The sequence below is a fragment of the Diceros bicornis genome, chromosome 21, assembly GCF_020826845.1.
Source record: "Diceros bicornis minor isolate mBicDic1 chromosome 21, mDicBic1.mat.cur, whole genome shotgun sequence".
NCBI classification, from domain to species: Eukaryota; Metazoa; Chordata; class Mammalia; order Perissodactyla; family Rhinocerotidae; genus Diceros; species Diceros bicornis.
Window position 1 is genome coordinate 35171372 of NC_080760.1, and position 27210 is coordinate 35198581.

Sequence of the window (27210 nt, forward strand, 5' to 3'; positions counted from 1 at the left end):
GATGATAATATGTACAAACCTTCTATCTGAATGAATATAAATAGCAAATACTATAATAGTGTTACAGATATATTAGTAACTTTTACAGAGAAAAATATATGGCTTTCTAATAAAAGCCTCTAGCACAGCTAAAATCTCAAAGCTATTTAAATTGGACATTCCCATATTTAGTAAGGCACAATGGAGTCTAGTTTCTTATTTCCAGTTGAATTACTGCAAGCAGTAATAAGGGAAAACGTAGTCAGTAGATATTGGACCAGATCTGTCAGTTGGATAAACTATTTGGGGTTTATTGGACTTTGGAGGGAGATGTTAAGTTCTTTCTCCAAAACATAGTTTCTTTTTGTGCCCTGTGGCCAAATCCAGTCCTTGGTGATGAGAAAGAAATCGTTGTAACCCTTGTCAAGTGCCTGAGAAACAGTTTATTCATCCATCGGATCTGGTCCATTGTGAGGAAACAGCCCAATGACCATTTCCGGTTATAAGCAGCTTATTTTGACTGATTGGACCTGGTTCCCTATCATTTCTAAAAAGAGCTTCTGATACAATTTGTACATCGTGAAGCTGTGAAGGAATCTGACGATCTTCTTCAGACTCTGAGTGACAGTTTTGGGAAAGTGGTATGTTTTCAAGTGCTTTAGTGCATGCATTAGGCCCTTCAGGGTGTCTTGGTCGCCATTTTTTATTCTCCACAGGTTGAGCAGCTTCAAGATCTGCTCACTCGATTTGCATGCCTTCATTGTTTTCTCAATGTCTTCCGTTGTGACTTTCTTCCCCGGCAAGCTTTCCATCAAGCCGCGAAGCTGCTCGAAGGTGAGATTTGCGTGCCCAATGTGCCGCTGAACACTGCTTTCACAGAGATCGATATCTGCATAAAGCAAAAGCCCAAAGAGAGTTCACATCATGGACATTCTTCTGGTGCCACCACAAAACTACCCTGAGGCAAATGGTTCTCCCAGAGTTTCATAACTTTATTTTAAGGATAACCTCTTCCTTTCTTTCTTTGGAGGGCTTAAGTGATGCTAGCTATTTCTGAGAACTGACATAAATATTATTTTGTGTTCTAATGGGATAATATGCTTTATATATTCTAGATATCCAATAAAGCTGTGTGAAAAGCCCTAATTTTGAAAAGTAATAGTAGAAAATTATAGACACACCACTCTCAGTTTTCTAAGACAAGTCTGAGAAATTAAACCTATAACATTTCAGAAAAATAAAGTATTCAAGTTAGTTATTTTGTAAATTTCATTAGTTGATAACTGACACATGCACTATTTGAAAAGAGTTAGCAACTAGTCTTTAATAAATAGCACCAGAGGATTACCACCACTGAGAAAGAGATCTGAAAACCCAATAATAGGAGGCCAAGGAATGCAGGGATACACATGCCCCAGAGAATATTTCAGTAATGAGCTAGGACATAAACATAAGAGGGAGTAACTAAGATTTCTGTAATGACATGAGTCATTTAGTATCTGTGAGCCCTAAGGCAAGTCAGTCCATCTTTCTGGGCTGAAATGTCTTCATTTATAAAATAGAGATTTGGTCCCTTCTGATTCTAACAGTCGCTGATTCTCTACTTTCCTTTCTTTTTGCTTCAGGGCTAATTATACTTTCAAAGAATACGTTTTGTTTGCCACAAGCAGAAGAAAAGTTTACTCTTTGCATAAGTGAAAGCATTCAGCTGTCAAAGATGTTAGTCTCCTAAAATCTGTTGCCTTGGTTTCAGATGTTTGAGGCCTTGAGGGTAGTGTAGAACTCCTCAGTCATTGAAGACAAGTGAAGAGCAGAATGGGTTTCTCATTGACATTGTCTGCATTATAAAAACTCTCCCTCATTTTTTCTGACATGTCTTCCCATTAAGTCAGAACTCTTTCCACTGTATATCCTAAAGCTTACAGTCCACACTGGATGAAATGTACTTTTCCCTTTTGGATTCTCTCCCATCATAACACACACACACATACACACCCCCGCGCGAGCTCACTCACAGTTTCTAAAGGAGATTCTTTATAGACCTTTGAAATATGAGAGTCCTTGGTTTTAACTAGCCCTTTTCTCCAAGAAGCTCAAACACTTTACAGACTTTATCTCATTAATCCTCACAACATATGCTATTAAAATGGTAATTTGAAAGTAGGCTATATTGTGAGGATTAATGAAAGGATATCTGTAAGACACTTAGAGGCTCTCAGGAGAGAATTACCAAATAAATACAACTCAGCTTCTTGGTGGAAATGCAAGGTTAAGATTCAAAGTGGTTAAAGAACTTCTAGGTAGGCCAGAGGAGATGGTCATAACACTGCTAAGTGAGCTAGTGGCAGATTTCCTGAGGTCTAGTCCTGCATTTGAAATGTACTGGCTCCTCTTTTAGAGTGTTCAACACACTTTAAAAAGAAATCGGTGGGGAGGGGTGGAGGAGGTGAGAATAAAACTTTGCATGACTGCTCTAGGAATAGTATTTACACTATCACTTGGTGAAAGATTTTTCAGTCCAAAAATAATTCCAAAAGGGAAACCATTCACACAACTAAACAAGTACATAGTCTTGTTCCTGTTCTATGATAAATGGGTGTCTTTGATTCCTGATCACTTGTTTATTTCTCATTGCCATACCTTGGATGATCTTCTTGACCATATCTTGGTCTTTGTTTTGATGTTTCCATAACTTCAGCAGCTGGAAAGTTTGCTCTTGCGAGCTGTGTCGCCGTTTTATCCTCTCTACACTCTCTGCGTTTACTTTGGTGCCAGGCAAGCTGTCTACCAGGACACTTAGCCAGTTAGGGGTAAACTTGGTAGGAACAGCAAACCTGAAGAATGCCTCCTCACACAGGGTGACATCTAAAGGAAGGTGGGAAAACCAAGAAGATTTACTCAACAATTGGATTCTTAGAAGTCTATTGGACAAAAACCAAAATTAAAAAACCAACACAATTGAGTTTTCCAAGACATAATATGCTAAGATGCAAAGATTGAACGAACTTTGGCTGATTTATTCTGTTGGCTGGTCTTAGTGGTAGATTGCCAACCCAACTGGGCTTATGTTCTTTCTAACGTTCTTTTAGGGCATTTTTTTGAGGAAAGGTTAATACATGTCCAATGAGAATGTAATATTGCTATAAATTGTAGCAAAAATTCTATGACTTAATATAAGTATTAATATTCTGTTAAGGGTTTACCTAGTGCTGACAGGATACTTCAAGATCAGTGTCAAAACAAACATAAATCATTGCCTTTAAAGGAGCTTAAAAGGTAATCTGGAATGGTATATTATTTTCTGCACATATACAAACACATAGTTTACCTTTGGGAACAAGGATGGATATAGACATATAAGCATAAATTAAGTGGGAAAATAATCACACACAACAAACATGTCATTTGGAAATGAGGTACAATGGCCTGGGTGTCTACATAGGGTCAGCGTATCCCAGATATTAACAGTTTGTCTTTGGATTCATCAGGCCCGGGTTTGAATCCTGGCTCTGCCATTCACCACCTATATTGAACATGAGCAACCTTCACAATGTTTTTGTAAATATTCAAGTCTTTATAGCAAAGTACTTGGCACATAGTAAGTGCTCAATGAATGATAAAAATAAAATTAAAAATGAATTAAGTAAAGAGAATGTTAAAGTTAGAAGTCACTCCTTTTACAACCTCTTCCCTCATTCCATTTTTTTGGATAAGAAAGCAGAAAGGCTAAATGACTTGTCTAAGATTTCTATTACACAGTGAAAGAATGGTGGAACTGGGTTAGAATCTTAAATCTCCCAACTCATATTCCTATGTTTCATATACTTCCTTGTCGTACAAAAAGATGTTTGGGGAGAGTCAAGTTAGTTCATGACTTTGCTTTGTTAAATGCTAAAAGACAGATCATCCTTGGTGTGATGAGTCCTTGGTAGAAAGTCTGTGATTAGTCTAGTGGGAAGAGTGACAGGCTGAGGACACCAACCTGATTAGTGTCATCACCAACATGGATGCATTCAGATAAGTTGAGCTTGGAGCTAGTGACCCTTCTTGAATAAAGAGTTTAAGACAACCAGAGGAAGTTGGAACTTCTGTGCAATAGATGCAGTAATACCATAGGTAACAAAGTCAGTTTTGCATTTCTAATGTGTCACCAGTTTATGTCACTATGCTTCTTAGTTGCCAATTTATACTTTGGCTAATACTATAAATATTCTTAAAAGTGATAAAAATGCATAACTAGAAGCATTGGACTCTGATAATTTGGCCTTAGATATAATCCTTACAACACCCCTTTCCCCATGAGAAAGATTGGATTCAAGTGTGAAAGAGAGAAAGTCAGGGTTTGGAGTGTGATCTGTGAGAGGATGAGGACTTTTTGAAGGATTTTGAGTTGTGGCTTTAGCAAAGATGCACAGAGAATAGTCTTAGCTGGTTAAAATTCAAGACAGAGAAAATATGGTTTTGACTAAGAAGGTGGCCAGAGGGTCTTGTATTCAACTCAGAGGTGGTACAGAGGCTGATAGCTTGAAATATAATTACCTATTCCACATTTTTCAGTTGATTCACTTCTTCCAGAACATATATTGTCATGCGTTGAATTTCCTTTCTGAGTTAGAAGAAGACCAAAAGCACTGCAATTTGTGTGTTTTCTACAGGGTGCTTTAGATGACGTCTCATTTGAGAAGAATCCATCTGGACATCTTCTGCAAACTGTATTTCGCTCTGGGGTTCCTACAGAAAATACCAAGCAATTTAGCAACTTCTTCTCAAAGACTTTCACAGCAAATGCCTCTTAACACAGTTTTGAAAAGACTTTTCTCTTGGGTTGCAAAGAGTGAAAAATGAAAAAACTTCAGACATTTTCATTTTTCACTTCATTAGACAGACAGAACAAAACTTCTACAGTTAGCTCCTTAGGCAGGCTCCTCTCCTTGTAATACAAACACAAATTTGTTCTGCAGTTACCTACAAAACACTCACGAAACGTGAGAGGAAAGGAAAGAAGGGTAGGGTGTTCATTAGTCCTGTCTAGGCCGAAGTGTCAGTAAAGTATTGTTGTCAACCATATTCTTCACAAAATTATTCCTAGAAAATCATGAAGATAACTGCTGTGTAACCGCTGTCATATCATTCTCGAAATCAGTAACCATTGAATGCTGCATCGTTAAATTTCAATCGGTTCCTACTGAAGTTCTCTCTTTCCTGAATCCTAATTGTGAAGCAACTCATAAGTATGCTAACCTTGAGAAGTAAAAATTTACAACATTATAATAAACTTTTGAAGGTGGCAATAAAGTTAGCCACTAACTCAAAAGTGTAAGCTGCAGTTAAGTTCCACAGTAAATGGAAGATGATAAACCGTTTGCTTAAACTGTTGAGTTTTAAAAGAGCACAGTCATTAAAATTTCAGGGAAGGGTGACTGCAAGGCATTTTATTTCATGGTGGAAAGATACTTGATAAATGTGGAGAAAACATTGGTAGGAAAACTTGAACGAGTCAACAACTAAAGATGCTATTAAAAATAAATACCTTAAAACTTTTGACTCTATTATGCATGGATAGATCATACATTACAGTGTATTTGCATACGAAAATGCCTCCATCTAGTGTAAGCTAGTTGAACAGATTTAGACTTCAATATTCAAATGTAGCTTTCACAGGCCAATTCTGGCTTATGCAAGAGAATAAATACAAAAGGGACAAAGGAAAGCTACAGAAAGTTAATAAACTTTATTTACTAAAAATTCGAATCTCCCACCTTATTGTATCAAAACCAGAGGGAAAAAAAGAGCAAAATGGTTTGGTTCTAATTTCATCTCCCGAGTCTTCTAAAGGGACTGATGGTGCATTGACCAGTAAAATGACAAAGCGCTGGCGGAACAGAAGAGGTGGGGTGAAAGCAACAGGCCTGACACTTTCACATATTAAATGCCATTTCTAGCATTGCAGTGACAACATCTTAGGAACCACCTTATAAAGAAGTCTATTTTTTTAAGTACTTTCTTACTACAGCCCTCTCCTTAAATGGGATCCAACTCCACACCAAATTCTACAATACAAGCAGAGGTATTTGGGAGGGGATTCCATGGTGTTCGTTCATTGCTAATATTCTGAGAGTAACTGGACTTGGACATCTGGATCCTAGTCTCCCTTTACCAACTGCCACATGTTCTGGAAAGCCAACTTCACAAAGAGGAATCTTGTCATTCTTCAGACACATATTGGCGGGTTGGGTCTTCTCACACATTCCAATGAGAAAATCATAGGCACAAGACATTCTTTCAGGTAATTTAGCCTTTATGGTTCTTTAACAAAAGGAACCCAAGAAAGACAGAAGTAAAGTTTCTTAATATATTTGGAGGCTTTACCTAATGACCTTTCTGAACAGGACTTCCCTCTTTTATAATTGATAGAAATTCTTATAAAAAAAGATTTCTCCACCTAAGTAAACGATATTGCCTTATCAGTATCAGTGGAAACATATAAAAAGTACCATCTGGCAGGCAAAATGTGGAATATCATAATGATGAGAGGAGTTCTGCCTTACAGTTGAGAATGTCACCATGCTAGCCATAAGTAATGACAGAGGAATTATAGAACTGACAAATAGAATGAAGTAAATAAAATATCGAGAGGAGACAATCTGACTTCAACAACAAAAGGAATGGTTATTAAATACTTTTTAGAATAACACCACATAGTCCTTCCTTTCCTTTGGGCTGGAAACCTCTTATTTTCCATGAGAAACTACTCTGTGGGGTTTTAGGGATGGAGAGGTAAATAAGCCTCACTATAGTGGCACAAAATAAAATGTGTACCTTTGTCCTAAGTCTTCTGGCGGCCTGCTTACTTCATTCTACCAACAGATTTTCATGTTTATGTGAGAAAAATCCTTGCTATCTCCACTGTTTTTCAAAACTTTAGTTTCCAAGCTGTATAGTTCCTGCTTAACAAATTTTTCTACATACACAACATACTGAATTGAATTAAATGGATTTGTTTTTGTTGGATGGGCTTCCCCTCCTACAACTTGGCTTAGCTTTTGAGTCCCAAAGTATCATTCAATGAAAGCTAGGAATTGCCACCAACTTCTCCCTCAAATACCCATATTAGAGACATTTTAAGGGACACTCATGCAATTTTCACTTTCTGTGATTAATTTTATAAGATTCACAACTTAGGAAACTTAATAGATTTCAATTTTTGAATATGTTTCCTTTGTATGCCTTTAAACCGAAAGTATTTGTCATTCTAATAATTTAGACTCTGTATACCACAACTTCTGAAAAGTTAAAATAGTTACCAATAATTAGCAACCTCTAAAACCAGTGGTTCTCAACCAGGGGCGATTTTGCCATCCAGGGGACATTTGGAAATGTCTGGAGACATTTTTGGTTGTCTCAATTGGAGGAGGAGTGCTATTGGAATGTAGTGGCTAGAGAGCAGGGATGCTGCTAAACACTCTGCAATGCACAGGACAGCTGCCCACACAAAGAATTATCCAGCCAAAATGTCCATAGCACTGAGGCTGAGAAACACTGCTTCAGAGTAATCAGAATCCATACTGATTACTACTTCCTCCAGAAAAGTAAGCGAAGACTCTTAATTTTCCCAAGCCACGAGAGAATACAGACTACATTGAAGCTTCACAAATGTGGTAGAAAAAAATGTGGGTTGCAGCTTTAAAAGATTCAATGCACATTGGCCTTAACCTATGCTAGTCAAAATGCCAAAAAGAAAAAGTACTTTGTTTATAGACAGGTACTTACTCTTGTCTTGACAATCTGTTTTGTCTAAGATAAAGAATAAGCTCAATGAAGAGATGCCGCTAGAGTCTTGATGCTCCCAGATACTCAACTCCCATGCCAAAGAAAGAACTAGCTTCATTTTTAACAATGAAATGCGTTTCCCCTAACCATTCTCATTTTTTACATAATTAATTATAACTGCTCATTGGGAGCACTCCAGAGCCTCATTAATATCAGCATAATTACTCTCTTGGTATCAATTAACATTTCTGATGTTTGTCAAAAAGCACTGGAGTTTGAAGCTGTCTATGCCGTCGTGACACATAGAGGGATATATCAACTATAAACAGTGCAACTCCAAGTGTGTCCCTTTAAAACAGAGCAATCCATCACACGTTTCATTAGAGAGCAATTTGCTGTTTTGGGTTTTGTCACTAAATTGCCCCGTAGTGGCAAAGTATTCCTCTGAGAAATGGTCCTTTGGCAGCAATCCAGACACATAGTACATACCCAGCAGATTTCATTACCTTTGCAGTTTGCTATCCTGTAATGTCATCAGGACAAAAGTGTTCTCTCAAACTTTCAGGACTGCCTGACTTTGTACGATCCTAATTAATTTTGCCACACGTTGAGTGCTGATACGTACCAACGTGTAGCACTCCAAATCCAGGGGGACAGGTCCTGTGCTTCAAGCAGAACTCGAGCTCAAGGTAGCGCCCTTCCTCGCATTCGCACACGCGGTTGTGGGTGCGACTGCACTCCTGCTTGACATACTGCAGCTCTTTGCACACAGGGGTACAGTACAGACACTCGTCACTGGTGTGCCAGCTGTCTGTGTAGTAGTGGTCAGGACAAGGGGCACACACAGTCTTCCGCCTCGCTGTACAGTGCTGTTTTAGGGAGGTGCCAGGAGGACATTTGTCACACATCAGCTGACGAGAGGTTTCTGGGTCATAATGAAGGTACTTTGGAGGAAAGTTTTCCTGGGTGGTCCACTTAATGGAGAGGTCCAGGAACTAGGAAGAGAAACAGAAATAGTGGCATGTTAGCATGGAAATAGGGTGGTTCTTCTGTGCAAACACATCATTAGACTCCAAAAGTCCTTTACTATCTGAAGCCTCATGCCCTTCCTACCTATTGAACTGCACCATAAAGTTAGTTTAGAAGCCATAATTCTTGCCTTTAGTTGCTTAATCTCCAAGACTAAGATGGCAATGGCAGCAAACATGTTAAGTAAATCTGGCTCATAGATGACTGGAGTGGAAAGCTCATTAGAATAGATATTATTATACTTAGATGCACCACTAAATAACCCATGTGGCTGGATTGATGCTTTATCTCGTTAGGCTTCAGATTATCTCTAGATTAGTGAGTTGGAGGAATGAGTGGTTCTCAAGACAGCTATACCAGAATCACCTAGACTCCTCGATAAAAACGTAGATTCCTGGGATTCCCTAACCATTCTGATACCACAGGTGTAGAGTTGGAGCTGGGGGTTTAAAAATCTCCTGCAGGGATTCCAATGTGTGGAGTCCATACTCAATAATTATTCTTTCATTTATTCACTTGACAATAGTTATTGAGCACTTAATATGTGCCAGGCTCTGTTCTGGGCAACTGGGATACAGTTGCGAATAGAACAGTCAAGAAACCCTGCTCTTGTAGAGTTTACAATCCAGTTGGGGGAGTAAGAAAATAAATAACAAATTATAGATAAATTGTATGTTAAAATGTAAGTGTTGCAAAAAATGAGCAAGTAAAAGAGACTGGAAACATGGAGGGGAAGGTGGGGCGATTATAATCTTTATATGGGGTGGTCAAGTAGCCAAATTTAGGACTACATGAAATTTCTCTTTTAGTTTTCCTGTTCTAAGATGTAATGATTCAAAACATATAGTGAAGAGTTGGCAATTACATCAACAGTCGTTCTGAACATTCATTTATTCATGCAACAGATATGCATTGAAGATACCAGGAATATGCTGGTGAGTAAAACAGGATCCCTGTCCCCACGGCGCTTGCAATCCACTGGAAAATTCCTAGACTGTTAAGACAGATATTTTCTCCAGAACATCATATGGTGCAAAATTGACCACTTCTTTTCAGGTTAATTGGGAAAAACTTCAGGAAGCAGGCAGGGTTTCAGAAGTTTCCATACATAATGGCAGAAAGAAGTCCGCAGCAGGAGAAAGAAGATTTGGAGGGCAAGGGTGCTACTTGGGAGGCAACTCCAACGGGGTCCTCGATCTTGTATTCTAGATCTCAAAAGGTTTCAAGGGAACGTTGAAGTTCTTCGTACTACTTACAAGAAACACACGCTTGGAAGAAACGGTGTTGTTTGTGTGTAGGGGGTGGTTTGTTTCGGTTTTATTGTTTGTTTTTGGTACAGGGATCAACATTGACTATTTTCAGGGTTTGGGGAGGTGGCAGGCCAAACACAATAATTTTTTCCAAACTCTCTTCTTTGCAGAACTCAGGAAATCTCACAGAAACCCCTTGACCTGGGAAAAACATGCCACACTAGGGAAACAGCACTCTCTTTTGAATTAGGAGTGACAAAGGTAAAGAATGGCCTTTTTCATAAGCATTTGGGCATTTTAAGCTAACTAACTTGATTCACTTCTTATTGGAACAGGACAAGCGTCAAGGCTGACTGGACCTAATATGAGCTCATAAACCAGAAGAGAAGAACAAAATGTCTCACTTAGGGCCAAAGACTTTTTAACTGAAAGCAATTTTCAGCGTGCTGGGATGTAAAGGACTCCTAACCAACAAAAAGTAGAATACAGTGCAAAATTGGAGCTGCTTCCGTGGTCTTTTCAAGATACCCTCATGACCTGAGGGTTTCTGGGGAAAGTATGTTCGTGAATTTCCCTGGGGCTTTTTATTGCTTCAGTTGGAGTGGGTCGACATTAAGGCCCACAGGTTTGGTCTGGCTCTTTCACAAATAGAATCTATTTATTCATTCAACACACATGTATTGAGCACCCAATGGGCACCAGGCACTGCAGAAGGAACTTAGCTTACGGTGGTGCACAAAACAAAGATGGTCCTTGCCTTCAAGTTGTTCACAGTCTAGTGAGGAGGCAGACAGCAGAGAAGTGAAGAAATAAATAATTACAAATAACGATCAATGTTTTAAAGGAAACAAAGTAAAATGAAATGACTTTGTTGCTACTTGGGCATTTGAATATATTATGCTACATCTTTCAAGGACCCTTGTTTGGCTCAAGTATTTCTAAAATCTTCCATGCTAAAGAAAGAAGTTTTTCTGAGGCAACTTGAAAGGACACACGATAGCAACAAGAAATGGTTTTTTCTCTTGTTGTTCCCTTTCAATTCCCGAAAAATCACTTTTGAGGGTTCTGTTGCTTTCCAGAGGCCTACCTCAGAGGTCCAGAGGGACACCTTTGTCTTGCATGTTCCTGCTGAGTGGGCCCCATCCTGGTAGAGCTAGCAGACCTGAGACTCCCCCCACAGCCCAACTTCCCATCTTTCCCCCATCCTATTTCAATGTGGTTCAGTTGTGCCCACTTGTTTATCAGCTGACTCTTTTTCTCCCTAAGAAGTGATGAGGATAGGATGGGAAAACCCCACAGATGGTGCTTGTGTTCCTCACAAGAAGAAGCCACACAAATACAAGATCTGACCAAGGATGCTGATGCAATTTGTATTTCTCTAGGCAGTTGGACATGACACTGTTGGTTTGCTGAAACCATGTTTTGGAAATGAGTTGCCATTTCTTCAAAATACAGGGAAGTTGAGGTGAAAGGAACCCACAGATAAAAAAAATAAATAAGGTTGACTTAAGGATTAGAGAGCAAGCATATTAGTGAAGGTCATTTCGCCAAGGCCACTGCATGGAATTATCATATATATTTTTAAAAAGCGGAAAGCCTTGGGAAACTGCAGACTTGTTTTCAGCCAGTTCCACAGGGCCTCAGTGTTTTATTTGAAAATTTTCCACTTTGGTAAAAAGACAGAACTCTGTGTGGCCAAAATTTGATGTTTAGGTCTCAATTTTTGGTTAGCCCCAATTCCTGTGCAGAATTTCTGGAACCAGTTACTTGACAGATGATGGGCAAGATTAACAGAGCTCTTCATCTCAGTCTTCTCTTTTACTTTATTCTGCTTTTCCTGGAAAAGCAATGAAAAAGATGCCATATGAGGATGGATCATCTTAACATTGGTTCTATCTCCTTTGCCAGCTGATAATATTTAAAATCTATAAGAGTTCAAAAATAAATTTCTGTGTAAAATGCATACCCACTGATGAACATCTGCAAAAGCTAAGACATACGCATAGGTGTGTCTGCAGAAGCATAAAGTGCTTTCTACAGAAGAAGGCATTCTGTTTTTGGTGTTTTAAGCTTGACTTTTAAAGAAAAATTAAATGGAATTTTCTCTCCATTTTTTCTTTCTTCCTCTTCCCATTCCCTATCCGTTCATCCTTTGGTGTAGACCACTTGTGCTTGAAGGGAATCCAAAAGCCCTCCAATCTAGTGCTTCCCATCAGTCCAGGAATTCTTCCTGAAGCCCCCATGCCTCTTTTCTTGAAAGGACAGTTAAGGCTCCATCTCTAATAGCTTTGTTCTTCTGCTTGCCTTCTATTTTTAATGTTAGACAGTGGTAAAGAATTTTCTATTTCAAACCCAACCATCTTTCCTTATCTATCAAATGTTAGCAGATAATGGTGGTGGGTGGGTTGAATTAGTTGTTCTCTAAAGCCTTTTCTAGCTCTACCATTGTAATATTCTGTGGTTTGACAGAGTTTAATTAGACAATGAACTTGGAAACAAATGTCTTGCTCTTACCTCCCCTCTACTTCCTTGGTCCACTATTTTACTTGTGAAACCCCTTTTTAATGCAGAATTCTCTTTACCAATCTCCATTTTGCGATTCAACCATGCCTTCCATTCCCTCTGTAAAACCAGCCCGTGCCTCAGCATCCTGAATTCTCAGCTACGCCTTCCCCTCTGGCATGGCGTCTCCCGTCTGCTCTTACCAGTGGACTTGCACGCTTAACAAAAGTCAGTTGTATGTTTGCTGCTGAATCTCTTTATGCTTGTCGTATTTATGTATCGCATATGCCGTAGTTGTAACTGTAGTTAGGTAATTCAATTAAATATTATGTATGCCAATAAACATGGGTGTGAAAAAAAGAATTGTATTTTCTGTGAAAAGTAAATTGAATGCTTTGGGAATGATTTGACAAAGACGAGCCACAAAAAAAACCACAAAAAACTAAAAACCCTACCATAGAATTTGGGGTAGCTGAGACAATTATAAAAACAAAATGGGTAAAACATCTAGGAAGATTATATAATCAATTTGTTTCATAAATGTCTTTAAGTTCCAAAACTGAAACGCCTGGGCAATACGTTATAGAAAAGGGCTTTGTAAGAAAGACAGCAAGGGACTCCAGTTAGCAAACACAGATTCCAAGAAAGGCTTTGATCAGATCTCAAAATACAGATGAATGAATGTTTATTTAAATGTTTTAGGTCAAAATAAAATATTTAAGGTATATGTTTATAATTCTTATTATTAAATGCTTTAACTGATTTTTCAATTAATCAATCACCTCATAGTCCCAAACATATAAAATTTCTAACAAAAATTCTCCATATTTAGGAAGTAGAGTGATACGGTAATGTCATGTGCAGGCAGCAAAAATGGGAAATATGAAGATGGAATTCTGTTTTGTCTATTCCATTCTAACATACACAAATTAATTCCTACTCTGTGCCAGGCAGTGGACTAAAAAATAATCTTTATAATATTTTGGTTTGTACATACTTTAGGATGTTTTATCATTATCATCAAGTTTCCACCAGCTACAAAAATGAGTCTTGGAACAAGTAATTAACAGGTCACAGTAATTAGTGGAGGCAGAATTCAAACCCAGAGCATGTGCCATAGAATACTATTTTTTGGCCAAATTCTTTAACATTTACCAAATGCTCTCACTTATGCTAAAGCCTTTATGCATGGTCCAAAAATAAGCCCTAGAGTGCTAACTTTTCATTTAGACTCAAGAGATAGAGTTAGGAGATCACAAAAGTTAGAAGAGCAACCAAAGCCTTCCCAAAGCCCAGATTAACTGACACTGACTTTTCCTTCTTTGTGCTAAGACTAGCTCTTGTCCAAAGCTACTGCGATGGCAGTTTCTCAGATGATAAATGATTTGACTACAGCATTCTACTGGTGTATGCTTCTTCCTAAAGGGCAAAGGAAGAATACACTTCCTCTGGCAAGTTTATTTTTGCATTATGCAATGCAGCCAATCCCATACTAATGGGCTTGCTCTCTGGTATGCAGAACCATGAGTGACCCAGTGGGTTTCCGTTTATGGAAAATTCATTAAAAGGAGCCCACGCAAAGCTTGAAATAACTCCTTGGTTTGGGAGTTCCTTTTGTGATCCCTCGTCATGATCTTTGCCGCAGAGAACTATTTGAGGACTATCCAGAGTTAGCTAAACTTCTGGTCAGTTTGGAAACCATGCCATTTTACAGTTCATCTTAGCCAAGAAATAAAACATTCAGGATATATACATGGTAAATTTCCTAAAGATCTCTCGTAGTATAAACTATAAATCTTGTAAAAAAAAACAAAATTATTTTCCCATGAAGGTTAATTTATTTGATTTTGTGTAGTAGCTCCTTCCTTTTTCCCTCCATTCCTTGAATAAATAATTCATTTATTCACTCATTCATTCAGCAAACACTTATTGAAACAATTACTACTCTCTGGAAATACTGCTAAATGATGGAGTTGAGTAAGTTAATGTTCTTATTTCATAGGAACATTCATCTAAAAGCCCAGCCTGATGTAAAATACTCATAAATCACTGCAAAACAATTGGAGGTACAAGAGACGAGAAACAGGATCAAGAAAAATAGGTCAGAAAAGATGGGGGGCTGAAGTTAGACACTGGTAATGGAGGAAAGGAAGGGATAGATATGATATGTTGGCTGATTGCATGGGGAGGGGGTACTAGGAAGAGCAATTGAAGAACATGCCCATGAATTCCAACTATCAGGTACATTGTGTTGCCATTAATTACTGACAGCAGGAGGGGGAGACAGTTGTGGAGAAAGACAGTGAATTTAGTTTGGAACATCTTCCAATTATGAGACTCAGGTGATGATGTCTAGTAGACAACTGGATATACGTATTGGGAATTCAGGACAGAAATGCAGCCAAAGATACAGTTATCAGGGTTATGAGCATATAAATGACTCTAGAAGCAGAGAGGTCAGAGAGCATTATCCAAGGATATTGCATACAAGTAAAAAGAGACTAAAATGTTAACCTTTGAGACTTATAAACATTTGAAGATGGGATGAAAAAGAAAAGGTAAAAAAAGTAGGAATATCACAGAGAGTTTCAAGAAGAACACTAAATGGATAACGAATAATAAGTTCTAAAAAGTGTACAGCTTGGCAATTAGATCGATGGGAATTAACAAGAGCACTTTCAGCTGGGAACCTGCGTACTAGGATTCTAGTCAGTTCGACCACCAGCTTAGTAACGCTTGGCCACCATCTTACCTCTAAAATGAGAATAATCCTTATTTTACCTATCCCTGTACAATTGTTATATTTCACATGAGTAAAGGGACACAAACAAACTTAGTAAAGAATAAGGTTCCAGACAAGTATGAGTCATTAGTACATATGCTAATTACACAGGAGGTGGGAAATGGGGGACATTTTGAATCAGACTCATTTTTGGAGACATTTTGAGGTTTCTTTTTCAGTACAAAGTACTACACCTAAAATGAGCCATAAGTTGATTATCTATCCTGTTTTTAATTGTCTCCAGAAAAAGCATCTCTGACTTGTTTTTAAAATCAGTTTCAGTATCTTCCCAACTGGTATCATTTTCTTGGTCTAGGTCAGATGTTTCAAAACAGTTCCATGGGTTTGCCTAGAGGGCCCAGATGGAAAAGTACTTGTCTCCATACTCTTTAAATGCTCAGGATGATGTCTTATACATAGCAAGTATTCAATATATCTAATTTAATTTTATTCAATTCAATAGATATATTGAATACCTACTATGTTTAATTAGGATTACTGGTGATTATATAGACACATAAATACCCACCATGTAAAGGATAAATTTGCAAGGACAAGCACAAAAATCTGCAATTTTTCTCATCTGTAAAATGATAGTGATGACAGAATTTGCCTAAAGGAAGATTTTTTTAAAGCATCTTTCATCTTGCATAGCATTTTTGCATACTGTTCCATTGGTATTTAGTTTGCATTTTAGAGGCAAATGTATGAAAAAAGCAAGTAGTTCGTTTGAGAGGTTTATCTGCTGCTGCCAGTTCCCCACCTGAGGGTCTACCACCCTTAATAATTTCACAATAGCCAGTTGTTTGGCTGAGGATCATGTCTCTAGGTAAGGAAGTAAGAGCAAATGAATTAAATCTGTTCATCTCTACAGAACTGATTTGCTGCCAACAGCTTTGGCTAGGCGAAGAGGGAAAAGGAAATACAAGCAATTATGATTTATTAGATGAATCACTGTGCCCAATTCCACACTATTTTGCTTCCCTTGGGGCTGAAGAACTATCTCTGGGTAAAATTTAACTTTAAATGTGATTTTTTTTTGTTCCCTTCAGAAGTTTCCTTTAGTTGTTTGAAGGCTTTTAAATTAATTAGCGGTACCTTGTTGATGTTTGGAATCAACCAGAACTGTCAGGATAGATTTGCTTATGATGCTTTCGCTGCCTCAGAGGAGTTTTACAGAAAATTAACATTTGATAGATTAACAAATGAATGAGAAAAAGTTTCTGAGAAAAGAGAACTTGTAATACAGGTAAACACTTCAAACTTTCCAAGGAAGATATGTAGAAATCGCCCATATTTTGGCTCCCAGATTTTAATATTTCTTCTCTTACGTTTCTGTTAATCACCAGATTTGAGATATAACATCAATTCTGAAAACCTCAAGTCAATAGCAGGGCTGGTTGCAATTTTCCTTAGAATTATGTCTATTTGGGCCCACTTGACAAGCAAAAGGGCGGCACCACTACCTCCAAGTTATCCAGCTACAATTCCTAGCATTCTGGGCTCAGAACTGGCAACACATTTTAGTACGTTGATATTTTTGAACATCAATTTTGAAGATAATACATTGCTCACATCATCTTATGAATCTCTTTTGGTTGCTAATGACCTGGATTGAAGCCCAATCAATATATGGTTAAGGGCAGCTGATGAGAGAAAGTTAGAAAAGAAAAGCCAGGGGCCGGCCCCGTGGCTTAGTGGTTAAGTGCGTGCGCTCTTAAGTGCGCTCTGCTACTGGCGTCCCGGGTTCGGTTCCCGGGCGCGCACCGACACACCGCTTCTCCGGCCACGCTGAGGCCGCGTCCCACATACAGCAACTAGAAGGATGTGCAACTGTGACACATAACTGTCTACTGGGGCTTTGGGGAAAAAAAAAAGGAGGAGGATTGGCAATAGTTGTTAGCTCAGAGCTGGTCTTCCTCAGCAAAAAGAGGAGGATTAGCATGGATGTTAGCTCAGGGCTGATCTTCCTCACAAAAAGAAAAGAAAAGCCATGGTGGTTACGAAATGGAATAGGAACTAGAAATAGAATAAAACAGCACCTGAGTTAAACATGCAGACATTTACTGTGTGCCTACAATGTGGGAAACATCATACTAGAAGCCCTGGGTGATATGGTGAATAATAATAGCTTAATATATTATAATACTATTATAGTATACTCTATACTAAGCCTTTTCTTCACATGCTATTATCATCCATCCCCTTCAACCACCTTTGAGGACATAGGATTATCCCCACTTTATAGATGAAGAAATTGAGTCTCAGAGAAGTCGAGTGACTTGTCAAAGATCACAGAGCTAGTACACATTCGAGCTAGGATTCAAATCCAATCCTGTCTGAACCTAAGCCTTTAACAACTGACTCTTCCCTCTGGGGACTTGCAGTCTTATGAAGGAGATAGGTGTATAAATGATCGACTACAATACAATGTAAAATTCAATAAGATCTTTTAATTATCTATCTAATCCATCTATCTATCCATCTCCCTATCTATCTGCCTTCCTATCTATCTATCACCCCATCCATCCATCCATCCATCCATCCATCCATCCATCCATCATGCTAAATAAATTCTTCTCCCTCTCCTGTCCTGAAATGCAATAGTTCACACAGTCTTTCTGGAAGACGGTCCTGTACGATTGAGCAATCAGTTGCACTTTATACTAAGCAATAGCTTCATAGCAATGCCCCCCTTGAATGTGCTCTCCTTTCCTTTCTGCCTTACTCTTCTTTTGCTCACTCCTGCCTCCCTAGGATTACATGTGCACTTTCTAATAAGGTACTAAAACACTAGTGTTTGCCTCATGCTGTTTCCTAAGGAATCTGGGCTTAGAACTCATGTCCAGTAAGGAGGCCACGGCATTTAATTTCAAAAGATAAAAATGTGGTGACCCCCTGGAGCTGCAGGGAGAGCTGAGAAAAGGATGAAAATACATTGGCAACACTTTGCCAACAGTTCCACCCTCCTGAGCCCCATCTTGGGGCATTCTTAACCCCAGCAGAGAAGAGAACTCTGGGTTGAAGGCATCCACAGAGGCTCTGATTTATGGATATTTTTCACTGGACTCAGCTACTAGAAATAAGCTCCTATAGGGCAGAACAACTTCTCAGCTAGGTAATCTTAGGGAAAATTACTTAACTTCTCTTAACCTTAGTTTCCTCATCTGTAAAATAGACACTAATCTCTGCATCATAGGATTTTTGTGAAATATTATGTGTGGTTTTCATATATGATACAGATTCTAAGACTGCTTAGTGCCTTTCTGTTTTATGGTTTCTTTCTTTTAGCTTAGCTTAAATAGGTAGAAGTTGTTCTGATGAAAGACGAAGATGGGCCAGCCCCGTGGCTTAGCGGTTAAGTGTGTGCTCTCCACTGCTGGCGGCCCAGGTTCGGATCCCGGGCGTGCACCGACGTACCGCTTCTCCGGCCGTGCTGAGGCCGCGTCCCACATACAGCAACTAGAAGGATGTGCAGCTATGACATACAACTATCTACTGGGGCTTTGGGGGAAAAATAAAATTAAAAAAAAAAAGAAAGACGAAGATGAGTGAACCTCTATAAAGGAAGGGTCCCCTGGAAGTGATGAAGAGAAAAACATGATCCCTGATCCCTTACTCTCACAGAATAGGGTGTTTGATTTAGAGTCTACTGTTAAGCATCTGTTGACCTTCCCACTTTGCAGCCCAGCTAAGTTTTTATGTAATCTCAGTTCCTTAAATTTTGAATTTTCAGCAGAAGAAAGAAGTGGTCCTTCCTGATGAATTCTTCAACAATACCTTTGATGAAGAAGGAGTTTAAACCAATCATAGATTTTAGTCATTTCTGATTTTTAAATGCTCTTTGCAGTTACTGCCCCTCGATGATCAGAGATATAACCTGGGTTTGCCTACTGTATCAGTCAGGACTGCTGGGTTTTATGCTGTGCTAATAACCAACTTCAAAATCTCAGTAGCTTAAAAATAACAAAGGTTTACTTCTCATTCATGCTATAGTCCCTAGTGAGTCCACTGAAGGCTGTTAGCACTGTCCTCTGTCCAGGACCTAGGATGATACAGCAACTAATATCTGGAACATGGCTGGTTTGCTGTGGAGGAGGGAAAGAGAAAAAAAAAAGTTGGGGGGATCATATATTGACAATTAAGTGCTCTAATTTGGAATTAACATATCATTTAACTCACAAGTCATTGGCCACAACTATTCACCTTCCCTGCCCCGCATCCTCACCAGAAGGAGGCGGAGAAGTATAATCTTACCATGTTTCCGGAAGGGAGGAGAACTGAGAACAATTTACAAACAGCATTAACAACTACATCATCACTCAATAAACATCACTCACATTTTCTGGTTGACCTTTATTTTAGCACAATCTAGTTGATTTTTTTTCTTTTTACTGAATGTTAAAAGAAGAGATGGTGGGTGGGGGTGGTGGCCTAGTGGTGTAGTGGTTAAGTTCGTGTGCTTTGCTTCGGCAGCCCAGGGTTCTTGGGTTCAGATCCCAGGCTCGGACCTACACACCGCTCAAGCCATGCTCTGGCAGGATCACACATACAAAATAGAGGAAGATTGGCACAGATGTTGGCTCAGGGACAATCTTCCTCGAGCAAAAAGCGGAAGATGTTAGCTCAGGGATAATCTTCCCAACCAAAAAAAAGAAGAGACAGGGAACAGAGAGTGTGGGAGCAGAGGTTTCTGTCTATCAGGCCGGTGTAGTACAGTGTAGTATTCAAGTATAGTTTTCAATGGTCCTGCCACCCTAGCCATTATCATGCTTATCTGCCTGAAGGTTTGACATTTATTCCAAAGAACCATGTGCAGTTGTCAATTCACAACTTCCTTGTGAATACAAATTCAAAGAAAATTCTGCTCAATGAGTCTAAGGAGATTGCTAGTGACCATAATTATACCTCTTTAGTAAGTCCTGAAGGAATGTCTCAAACCTGGCTTCTTAACTAAACAGAATATGAAAAATACGCACATTAATGACTTCTACGCATACTAGTTAAAAACAAGAAGGCCCTGTTTCAGAATGAGAAAAGAGTTTTGGATTTAAAACAATAATGTGTGATCCTAAAACAAGTAAGTCTTACTACTTAAAAGTAGGTAACATTTCAAAAACTGCTTCCTCTTGGGATCCCATTGACTTAAACAGAATTTCTTACATATGAAACCAGGTGAAAAGAAGAAACTTCGACAACTGCAAAACAGATTTTTTAAAAACGTTCCTTTAGGATAATTTTTTTCATAGGTCAATAAGTTCATTTAATTTTTGCATGTTTGGAATATTAAATGGTATAATCAATTCTTTTTAATTCACTTTTTAATGACAAAAGCTTAAAACTAAAGCAGACCTTTCACATATCACTCGGCCCAAAACCCCTATTTTAGAGATAAGTAAAGTAAGACTCAGAGAAGTGGAGTCACTGATTAGACCTTAGAGTCTAAGGCAAATCTGAGAAATTAGATCCCTTGCTTCTTGTCTGCTTTTGCAGAAGTCTTACTGTCACCAAATCCCACAGTTGAATTCCTAAATTATATTTAATTTATTGGTGGTGTTGGTGCCAATTGATGGGGGGGACACTTGCTAAAGACTAGGATCCTGATATCCATATTTTCTAAGAATAAAAGAAATAGTTTTTTCGAACAAGAAAGTAACATTACATGGCAAAGGAACTGAGGTTTTGGATCAAAGACCAGAGAAGAAAATTGAATTTACCAAAGGCAGTCACAAAGCTTAGATGAATTACTGTCTTGTTTTAAATCTAAATTCATCTTGACACCTATTTTATAGTTGATTATTTAAGAGGCTCTTTTAGAAAATGCTTCCAAGGTGCAGACTAAATTGAAGTGAAAATCCTAAGGCTATTCTTTTTATTTTTATAGAAGATATTTCAAGGAAATTAAACACTGTTTTCACAGTATTAAATCTATAATTTTAGAGACATGAATTTTTTTTTTAAATTGCAATAAGAAAGTAATAAATCAAGGCTATTAGGAGCACATTACTTTTTTAGAAGGGCTTCAGGAAGAACATTTCGTTTCCTCCTGCATCCTCTATCCATTTATGGTCTGGCTGATTCAGGTGCTTCTGAGAAACTGGGGTGAAAAAAAATCTACCCAACCACCTGGGAAGTTATGTCACCTTGTACTTGGGCGAAACCATTTTAGTGTGTCTGCAGACTGTTCTGGCCTTTGGAACATTCATTTAGAGAGGCCAGGTAAATGTCAGAGAGAGCAGGTCCCACACAGCTTCTTACCTAATGGTTGTAACACTATTTTTATCCCTTACAACTGTCTAAAAGGATTCCTTTTTTAGACTTTCTATGCTAGTTACCCCAAAATATTCTGTGGTAGTGAGTTCCAAAAACTAATTACATGTCACATAAAAATACTGTCCTTGTATCTATTTCAAGTTGGCTATATACCTCACTCTTTCTTCTTGCATAGATAGTTTACAGATGTTGCTAGGATTTCCGATTCACTAGTTCCGGCTATTGTGGGTTGCTAAGTTTTATTTTGATTTTTGTTTTCTTTTCTAAACATGGCTGCTATTACTGTTCATATTTGCATTTTGTTTACCAGACTATCAGTGTCAGAAATGTGCTTCCTTCTCTCCTATCTTGCTGTGTAAAATCATCCTTCCTTATGATTTTAAAAACTCACTCTATGTCATGACCCAGATTTTTTTAATCTCCAACCCAGGCTTCTGCCCATCGAACTTTTTTGAACTCAAATGCCTAATTGACATCTCCATTGGTATATTTTACAAACATATAAAATTTATCAAACCATAAATGAACACTTGATGCCCAAACCAACCAGATGAAAAGCTTGGAAAGTGGGTTCAGCTGAACTTAGGTAGCATCTCCAACAGTCAATATATGAATCTGGTTCATTTTTGTTGCTTGGTTAAAAATGAGCCTTCATGAAGGTACTGATATGAACCATCATAATATAAATGTGCAAAAAAATATTTAAAATATTCATCAGGTGGGTAGGGTATTATATTTTGAAAGAGATCAAAGCCAACATTAGAATGTTAAATCTCTGGCAGTGAGCCAAACCTATTGAAACATGGGTGGAAACTGCTGGTAGATTATACGGCACCCTAGCAAATCTTACCATAGCTCCTTTGACTCAGCAAACACACATTTAATGTAGGCACTGTGGACACCTGGGGGCTACAAATGTGAATAAGATGAAAATGTATGTTTGCAAAGAGCTCATATTTTGTCTACCACAGGGGTGACGCCATCCTCTAGAAGTTCTGGAAATGTGTGGGGGATTCCTGTTGTCACAATAACTGTGTGCTGCAAGATGTCCTGAATGATCAAGAATAATCTCATGTCCCACACACTTTTCAAATGTCCTAGTCACAACTGATATAAGTGATCTAAGTAAAAAAACCCACTAGATCCTAACTCCATTTTATATTTACACAAAGTGGGTTTTGCACGATTTTTATACGTACTGAATTTCGAGGAATTTAAGAACATAAAATTTGATAGAATATTGTACGTTGTTTTGTTAAAACTTTAGCCAGATTTGTTCACCATTTCAGAAAATTATAACACCAAAGCCAACACCTATCATGGTTTTGAGCCCCACTGTGACACGTGGTCTCCAGTCTCTGTTCCTCCTGGTCTGTTCATGGCAATTCTACATAAAGATGCTGCCATCCCGTACTTCATTATGTCTTCTAGTGAAGCTTATTTGATTATAAATTATTTCCTTTTATTTCTCCTTTATAGTATAGTTATGCCAATATGTTGATTTTTTAAAATTATGTGTGTAGGTAAAATATATGTACTCTAATGTATATTTCAGGGGAGCAAGAGAGTTATAACAAAGGATTTATTTTAAAAGTGCATGGAAGAAGTCCGATATGATTGAGAACTATTGCCCTACAGGGTGCAACAAACAAATACATTGATAATTTGGGCTTCTCTGCTCCATAGCAGCAACATAAGCGGCAGCCAAGCATCATTAGTCAAGGCCTTGAATAATGCAAACATAAATTTTTATAAGATTACTCTTTCTCTTCAATATATCTCCCAGTCCTCTTTTTTGTTGGGCTGCAAAGGAGAAACTCAGGCTAAAGGAAATGCTATTGGTTAATGAGATGGTAAAGAAAATAAAGGTTTTCACAGAAAGCTTTCATGAAATGGGAACATGTAGGCAGTGGGGCTGAGGGTTGCTTAGAGCAAGACCCAGCAGACAATTTAGCGCATAGGAGAGCAGGAACATTTGAGTGTGTGTATAGTGCCCCTTTGATAGAGAATGCCATAGCTCTCCTTCCAGAACTAAGTGGATAAAACATCTAGCACAGAATGCTTTCTTCCCCAGCCAATGGAATTTGACAACTGTGGTGTTAGCCTAAGAAGTGAAATTAAAGACCAGATTTAAATTCGGAATTGTGCTGAAGGTTATTAGGAGACAGAGGCCATGAAGGTTGCTAGGGACAGGGATGAGGACTGTTTTGGACTGAGTATAGGTCAGATTCTCCTAGAAACTTCAGAATGATTATTCTTTTAAAATAAACAAACAAACAAAAAGGCTAGACAAATACACACACTCAACCACTAGGGGAGGGGAAGAAAACCAAAATAAACGACGACAAAACAACAAAAAATCAGAAAGAGCATCCTGAAGGAGGACAGACGTACCAGGCAGTTGTCCTAAGAAAAAACATCTACTGCCCCCCACTCCTTCACTCCCACCCCCCACAGCAGGTTCTAGTATTGTAACATTAACTCAGAACTTAGCTTTGAGAAGGCCAATGGATGATTCTGGCACTCCATGATGGGACGTTTCAGCCACCAGTTAAAATCTAGGCCTAGACCAGAACGTTCTCAGTGTATCAGGAGGCTCTGGGGAAACCACGAACGAAATGACTTGGCGATGTGACTTCCTCACCTTGCAGAGCAGGTCTCTGCTTAACTACATTACTGAGCATTCCAGAAAGCCCAGGACTATGGCATTAGTGATTACACCCCTCACTGCTTGCCTACCAGCAAATCCTCTGCTCTCACAAAAAGAGTAGAATTCCACTTTGCCACGGAATTTTACCTTCTCCCACTTCTTAGGTCCGGGACACCTTAACTTTATCTCCAATGATGAAACATTCTACTCCTCCTTCAAGGTAATAGTGGTCATCTCTCCCTCCTTTGAGCATCATCAGCACTTCGTTTACATAATTCACTTGGTTCTAGATTGTCCTACAGTTATCTGTGAGCATAATGCTAGAAGCTAGTGTTCATACAGAGCAGGATCTTTATGTGGTTATCTTGCCTGAGTGCATATCATTATCTCTATTTCATAGAAGAAAAAACTAAAACTCAAAAGAGATGTAACTTGCCCATGGTCATTTTTCAATGTGGTGGTACTTTAAGTGGTGGTTCCGGAATTTGAATTTTGGTCCAACTGATAACTACTGCTCTGCAGCATCCCTTACAAGGTCCTGGAGAGCAGGATCTTTTAGATTCCTAGTCACCCAGTACTCCCCCTTGTTACTCTCATTATACATACAATTTCTTGTCCAATATCTGCCTTCTCCATTAGGCTGTGAGGTCCATGGGGACAGGAATGGTGTCCGTCTTGTTTTCCACTCTGTCCCTAGTACCTAGTGGCATGCCTGGTACAAAGGACTAAATACCCGCAATGTTTCCAGTTTCTAGAACTGCAACTCAGTATTAGCAAAAGGGCATTTGGACTCTTTATGTCTAAGTAAAAAGTGTCTACTTCCAATTATTTATAAAATAAAATCAATCTCAGAAATTACAGAGAAGGAAAGAGAACTCTTTCCTATTTAAGTATTTGCTATGTTCAAGACACATAAAGTCTTCTCTTTTGATAATGCTGTATCATCCACAATTGGTTATTTATCCACATATCTATCTCTCTATGCAGACCACATAACAAAACATTTGTCTATTTATTATTTAGGAACACTTATTATTAGGTACATACATTATTTAGTAGAAATCCTGAAATTTAAAAGTCACAGATAATATGGTTATTATTAATTAAATCTTTGACAGAATACAAAGGACAAGGAAGAATAAAGTATTCTTGTATTAATAGTAAAATTATTTATACTAGCCAAACACGAGAATGATTAAATCAATTGTGGTATATGCATACAATGGAATACCATACAGCAATGAAAATGGATGAACTATTGTACATCCAACAGTGAAGATGATCTCACAACAGAACCTTAAGTGAAAGTAGCTAGACACAGAAAAGTGCATAAACTCCATTCATAGAAAGTCTAAATACAAGCAAAACTCATCTATGGGGTTAGAAGTCAGAATATTGATTACTCTGGCTATGGACACAGCAGTGACAGGGAGTGAGCCCAGGGAGATTCTAGGATACTGGTAAGGTAGTATTTCTTGATCTGCGTGCTAGCTCACAAGGGTTCACTTTGAGAAACCTCACTAGGCATTTACGATTTGTGCAATTCTCTATGTGTATTATGTTTTAATAAAAGTTTACTTTTTAAAAAGTTCTTCATATTATCCATATTGGTGGAGTTATTTTATATATTTTATGCATGTAGTGGTAGATAAGATTAGCATACTTATGTGTGGACTCCTGCCCAACCTACCTTTTCTTTAGTGACTTTGTTATTTATTTACTTATTTATGCTTGTGTATCCTGGGAACTAATTGGAACACTTCCTAGCCTTCCACTCACTATTTGTGGGCTGGGCATTGAAATTCAAGCATTTACTCCAACATGTTCAAAACACATATGTGGTTTAAATATGGGTTTTCCTATCTTTTTGTGAATGTCTGATTCATACCTCAACGTATTCCACACTCTAGTGACATAAAGGAAATATGTCATTGGCCATAGAATAATCTACATACAAATCTTATTAACTCAGTCAAAAAACTAGATCAAAAATAAAAAAGCTAAACTAAGTCACAGAGTTTCCTTTCTCTTCCAAATATGTTAAAAATAACTTTTAGCCTATTTAGTGCTGAACTTCAATTATTTAAATATATTTTAGAACATAATTAACATTAACCCACCAATATTTTCCACCTTATATTGAAGTTAAGAACTGGAATTACCCATTTTAATAATAAAATTTTATCAAAATGTTAAATTGCACCATTAAGAAGTCTGTGTGTGTGTGTGTATCATCTTTTCTCTCGTGCCAATTATTCAAAATTTCCCATAATATTTGCTTAAGTGGGGAATGAGCCTAATGATGTATCATATCATATTCATTACATCCAAATTTTATTCTAATTTTAATAGTTTTAAGAAGACTGGCATCTCCTCCCAACTTACTCTGATTCTGAGGGACCACTTTATTGCTAACAATAATAATACCAAGTTAACTAAGCAAAGATGTATGAACTACATGAGGGTGTTAATAATCTGAGATGAAGACAGTAAACGAAATGAATAAAAATCATTCAAACAAAAAAGGCCTAGAGCTCCTCTCTCTTCTCCATAAACCCAGCAGGAACTTTCCAGTGTAAAGGGATACCCTAGGAGAAGCACGATTAGCTTGAAAGAGATCTGTTTCAACGTGACCTCAAATCTTTCCTGGAAGAGGGAGCAAGTTGAGCTTTGCCCCCGTCGACCTGCGGGGAGGTGCGGAGACCGGGAAGCGGGCAGCCTCCCCAGGCGCCCGGGGCAGCAGCGCCGGCGTCCCCGGGCTGGGACTTACCACGAGCGCGCAGCACAGCAACTTGTTCATTGTGGTCCCCGGGAAACCTCAGGCGCTCGCAGGCGGCGGCGGCGGCGGGGCGAGCGCTACGGTGCGTCTCCGCAGCCCGTGCACTCATCACGTTATATATAGCGTCCCGGCAACAGGAAGTATCGGCTTGGCTTTGATCATTCATTCCCTATCTGGACCAAACTTTGCACCTTTC

At 38.5% G+C, this 27210-nt stretch overlaps 1 protein-coding gene across 1 annotated transcript; it reads right to left on the minus strand.

Moving 5' to 3' along the window:
• TNFRSF11B (TNF receptor superfamily member 11b) lies at window positions 1–27210 on the minus strand. The gene is made up of 5 exons (XM_058564453.1): window positions 27006–27210; window positions 8375–8744; window positions 4519–4710; window positions 2620–2844; window positions 1–868 (listed from the first exon to the last, which is right to left on the minus strand). The coding sequence occupies exons 1-5, from the start codon at window positions 27033–27035 to the stop codon at window positions 480–482; spliced, it is 1206 nt and encodes a 401-aa protein (XP_058420436.1). The 5' UTR covers window positions 27036–27210; the 3' UTR covers window positions 1–479.

Excerpts from the sequence above, each read along its gene's own strand:
- TNFRSF11B (XM_058564453.1), bottom strand. The coding sequence starts at position 27,035 with ATGAACAAGTTGCTGTGCTGCGCGCTCGTG. Across the intron at positions 2,845-4,518 it reads AACTGAAAAATGTGGAATAG|ATGTCACCCTGTGTGAGGAG; the intron begins GTAATTATATTT and ends ACCTTCCTTTAG. Across the intron at positions 869-2,619 it reads GGTCAAGAAGATCATCCAAG|ATATCGATCTCTGTGAAAGC; the intron begins GTATGGCAATGA and ends TGCTTTATGCAG.